General features: G+C 32.4%; 1 protein-coding gene across 1 annotated transcript; it reads right to left on the bottom strand.

Annotated features, from left to right (window-relative positions):
• Window positions 1–861: 861 nt before the first annotated feature.
• LOC127074463 (uncharacterized membrane protein At3g27390) lies at window positions 862–4367 on the bottom strand. Its single transcript, XM_051015788.1, has 9 exons — window positions 4063–4367; window positions 3810–3918; window positions 3529–3724; window positions 3064–3197; window positions 2566–2854; window positions 2278–2384; window positions 2023–2197; window positions 1390–1838; window positions 862–1297 (listed from the first exon to the last, which is right to left on the bottom strand). Exons 1-9 carry the CDS (start codon window positions 4151–4153, stop codon window positions 1054–1056), a joined length of 1794 nt encoding a protein of 597 aa, XP_050871745.1. The 5' UTR covers window positions 4154–4367; the 3' UTR covers window positions 862–1053.
• Window positions 4368–5379: the final 1012 nt, after the last annotated feature.

Genomic DNA, 5379 nt, shown 5'->3' with positions numbered 1-5379 from the left:
TACACTTTCGGTTTTTTCAAAAACCTATGAGTTTGTATTTGATTTTTCAAATACACTATCGGATTTTTCAAAAAAGTATGAGTTTTTACCGGATTTCTATGAGTTTTAACTGAATTTTTAAAAAAATCTATGAGTTTTTACCGGTTTTTTCAAAAAAGTATGAGGTTTTATCGAATTTTTCAAAAAATCTATGAGTTTTTATCGGATTTTTCAAAATACACTATCAGAGTTTTCAAAAAACTATAAATTTTTATCAGATTTTTCAAAATACACTATCGGATTTTCAAGAAAATATGAGTTTTTACCGGATTTTTCAAAATACCCTACCGTATTTTTAAAAAACTATGAGTTTTTATCAAAATTTTCAAAATACACTATTGGATTTTCAAAAAACCATGAGTTTTTACCAGATTTTTCAAAATACACTATCGTATTTTTAAAAAACTATGAGTTTTTATCGGATTTTTTAAAATAAACTATTGGATTTTCAAAAAACTATGAGTTTTTACCATATTTTTAAAAAAACTACGAGTTTTTATCGGATTTTTCAAAATACACTATCACATTTTTCAAAAACTTATGAGTTTTTATCGAATTTTTTGAAAAATTTGATATTATACTAAATTTTTCGAAAAATCCGATAGTATTAGTTTCAGTTTTTTCCTATAAAATTGAACTACTAGATTTTTCAAAAAAATTACAAAACATATCGGATATTTCAAATTGTATTATCTTATTCACTTTTTTTAATTAAATTTTGAAAAAAACAATTTTGCAAATATAAAAAAATATTGGAGTGTCGGATTTATTTTAGGACTGACAAGAAAGATTCCTCTTACATTGGTTATCAGATAAAAAGTCTGTCACAAGGATTTTGATACCCACAAAAGCTTGTAATATGCGTGGAATGCATCATGTACAATAAGTTCTTCAATCTGTAGTTTACCTCACAATAAGTTCTTTTACAACAATCAATGATCAAACTAAAGATAAAGATATATACACACAATGATTTATCAACAAGAATGGAGAAGAAAACTAGTACAGTTTATCTTAAACATTCTCATCTGATGGAACTGATACTATAGACCTACCACTTGATCTTCCTGAAGGATCTTTTTCCAAATAACGAGTCACTAAAGACTTTTCAGAAACATCTACCGCCAAAGAATGAGTAACTAAAGCCTTTTCTGAAGCATCTTTTTCCAATGAATGAGCGAATAAGGCCTTACCAACCTGCCGAAACTTCCGTCTGTATGTTGGAAGCTTTGATACACCTCTTATCATTCCAATCATCCTAACATTTCATTCATAATAATTAAGTGCTTATTTCATAAGCGTTTAGCCAAACAGACCTAACAAAATTTGAGATTGTATAATAGTTAATACCTTCTTGAAATTCCTTCGATTTGAGCAGCTCTAAGACCATCAGGAATCAGCAAGCCGCCGTTATCCCAAGCCTCGAGCCTTTGCTTATTAACTCCGAAAAGAACAAGTTTTTCTAAGTATCTCACTTCACTTTCCACCAATTTGATGACCCTTATCTGTTCCTTCAAAACCATTATAGGATTGAAGAACCAATCCAACAACTTGTCCTTTGGTCTGTTGAAATGAGTTATCTCGAAATCGTCGAGCAGCAATACACCGTTTGAGTTGGCTTTGATGGAAAAGAGAAGTGTCTGTAAAAGTGAATAACATGGCAATCCAACTCCAACTATGGCGGCTTCGTTAATATTCTTTCCTCTTAACCATTCGTAAAGATCAGCGGTTGTGAGTACATTAGCATCCAATAACTCCTTGCCTCTTATCTCACATAACCTCATCATATTTCCCCAAACCTGTCACGGTACATTTTAAGTTCGAGACCGTCATAACAAAAGCTAAACAAATATCAGAAAGATGTGTAAACTTGTGAGATATTAGACAGAGAAAGTCACTCGAGTTGGCAAAAGGATTACTTAAACTGCAAGTAAAGTATAAAATCGATAGTACTTGATCAACATGAGGTGAAAATCAGAATACCTGCACCATTTTAACTTCTTGAATGGTCTCTCTAACTGATCTCGAAGGAGCTAAGTTTGGCATAAACATTGCAGGCGGTTCCGTGGTAGTATTTGATCTGTTGTTACCTGATACACTATTTCCTCGAGTAGAAAACTCGGATGATTGAGAAACCATTTTCTTTCGATATTGGGGCCTGGCTGCAAGAAAATTGATGTGTTGATGTCAACAGAATAAATGGCAAATAGGATAAGAAAATAATTGAAACAAGTTTACTTCGGAAAGAATGTCCCCTCTCTAAGATAGAGCCAATCATTTGTGTATTCATCAAACTCAGCAACCATTGCCAATGTATAAGCTAAACCTCGACGAAAAGATCTTTCCTACAATCACGAGAAGGTCAAAAGAGAAAAATCAATGATACATTGATGATCTATAAATCCCCGGCAATCACACGTGTTAGTATCGTGTCTGTGTCAAACACCGACACGTGTCAGACACGCCTTTAATATGAAGTGTAAGTACTAAGGAAATATGAAGAACAAAAAGAGTGATGAAGCAAACCTGATATACTATGATGGAGGCATATAGTCCAACAAAAATGCTAGAGAAAATAGCCAATAAAATGCTTGCAATGACAACAAGAGGCCACACAAATATCGTCAAACCAGCAATCGGGACACAAACGGTTTCGAGGAATGGACCTTCTCTGCTAATTAAATCATGCAAAAGTCTGTACCAGCCTTTGAATAATAGGTAGGGACTCTTGGCTATTGCAATTGCAGTGAAAAGAGGAACCTCCACAATTATTCCCACTATCCCTACAATGACAAATCCAGGAACATGAATTAACCTGCAATATAAGTTTAACTGTCAATAGTTTCGGAACAAATGCTAACAAGGTCTACTCATAATTTGCCAATAAAAGCCATGATTAGATAAACAACTTAATTAAACACTAATTATATAAGTGATTATACTATAAGCTATTTCTATAACAAAAGATAAAATAAAGAGAAACTGTTTTCATACAAGTTATCCTGAAAAACTCATGATGATTACCTTAGTGTCTTACACTCATCTGAACAAGGTGATTCGCGTAGTTCTTTCAAGTAACATGGATATGAATGGTAACATAAATCTGCAAAATCTCTAACCACAGTGCAACTTCCTTTTATAGTTCCCAAGGTTCCATCCTGAGTAAAATGAGAGTAAACAAAGTGAACAACTAATTTTTATTAAGTAAACCATCAAATTCGCCTCCGCCACTATATAGCACTCAAATAGTGAAATAGATCCATCAAGATCGTCTTTGAGGGCGTGCAAGATGAACTAGAGCACATGGCCTTAACAATAGTGTTAACCAACTGAGAGGAGACCGATTAAAAGACGGATGCGAGTAACGTTTGACAAATCAACGACATATTTGAAATATTCATAATCTCAATGACCTATTTGAGAACGTCCTAACGATATGCTAATAATGAATCAAACATTGATTAGAACATCTAGATCATAGAATCTCACCACAATACAATGCATGAACTTCTTTGACTCATTGTCATATCTAAAGGCCTCAAAAGTTGAAACCCAAGGAGTAAAAAAGCCATACCCAATAGCAACAAGAACACTACCAGCTACACCTAAACCCAACCACAACCCAAACAAAACAGGCAAACCAATCAAAACGGCAACTTTCAAAGCTGCATCAAACATTTGAATCCTGCAAACACAAAAACCATTCAGAATAAACATTGATTGAATCTTCAAAAACCATAACTAGGAACACAAATTTGAAAGTTTGTTACTTGATAAGGGTATAAACAGTCCAAGCCACGTGTGCAGGAAACAACCCCAAAATCACCCCAATATTTCCTATAATCAGTATAAGAGCAGCAATAGGACCCACTAAAAGACCTGCAGAATTTTTGTCAAAGAAAATATAAATATCAGCAACCCTTTATCAAAAACTCATTAAAAATGAAATTTTTACTTAAGATTCTATTCAACCATGAAAAATAAAGTATGAAAAAGGGTAAAAGGGTAAAAGAAAAAGAGAACCTTTTATGGCACCAAGGAATAAAGCAGAGAAGAATGCAAAAACAACATAAGAAGCTTTAATCCAAGCTTCCATAGAGTTAGGAAAAATCATAATACTAGTAATAAAGGATCATGAAGATGTTAAGAGTGAAAATTGAATGAAGAAAATGAATTTGAAATTGGAAGTTGATGATTCAAAAGAAAATAGCAATAAGAGAATATGGTATATATGGCGTGCGCCGCAAGAAGATGACAAAGTATAAATCAGAATATGATTTTCTTAGGATTTTGGCAACTAAAAAGTAACATGGGGATTGAAATAAGAGAGGCTGCTGAATATTTATATCACTATATATATAAATAATGATATGTTAATAATTGATGTTTACATCAAATCACCAATTAAAAAATTGTATTCTCTATTTTTATAATGGTTGATTGATTTTAAAGAAACTATATTGATTTTTATTTAATGCTAGCTTGTAAAAGATATTAGTTAACTAAAGAGTAGGTCACGTAATATAAAGACAGGAACTAGAAGGTCAAAGAGAATTGATACTATATTAAAAGGTGAAAGAGAATCACAAAGGAAAGTTGATACTATGGTTATTTGGTGAAAGAAAATTAATTATGAAAATGAATTGATTTGTTAAAAGTGAGTTGAAAGTAAAGTGATTTAAATTTGGATAAATTTTTGTAAAAATGAGTTGATAAAGAGACGTGAATGGCGGTCAAAGGTATTGTAGTTGGTGGAGGTTCTTTCTTCCATGACTAATAGAAGTAGGCTTTTTTATCTATTAGAGTTGAGAAATTAGATTTGTAGTCGACAGAAGGGATTGTCATGTAGGCTTTTGTGGTTTATAAGATCTAATATTGAGTGTTACATGATCATATATTGAAAGATAATGAGATATATGGTATGAACTCTTTTTTTTTTACATAGTCTTGCATGGTCCAAGAGTCGCGATTTTAGATTTTGACATTAGAAATTTTAGTCCCTCCTAAAGTACAATATATTTCGACGTGTCATTTTTAGTAAAAATGTTCAGGATATGAATGTAAAATTTGATATGACCGTAAGACAGAACACAATTTTTGGTTGTTTACAAGTTGCTCATAATTTCTTCTTGCTATTTTTATTGATGGGCTAAGCAAACGTATATCGGCGGTAGAGTATCGTACCATCTTTAGATGTTTTCTTGTGATTTCCTTATTTCTTATTGATGATGTTTGGATTGTTTGTCGCAAGACGTGCTCGGTTACATCTAAAAACCAGGCGATTCATTGCAATGAGCTTCTAGGTTTCAAATACCAACATAACCTTGTCATAAATGTCTT

This window comes from Lathyrus oleraceus, chromosome 4 (genome assembly GCF_024323335.1).
Source record: "Lathyrus oleraceus cultivar Zhongwan6 chromosome 4, CAAS_Psat_ZW6_1.0, whole genome shotgun sequence".
NCBI classification, from domain to species: Eukaryota; Viridiplantae; Streptophyta; class Magnoliopsida; order Fabales; family Fabaceae; genus Lathyrus; species Lathyrus oleraceus.
The sequence above is the reverse complement of the archived record's forward strand: the minus strand, read 5'-3'. Positions and strand labels throughout refer to the sequence as shown.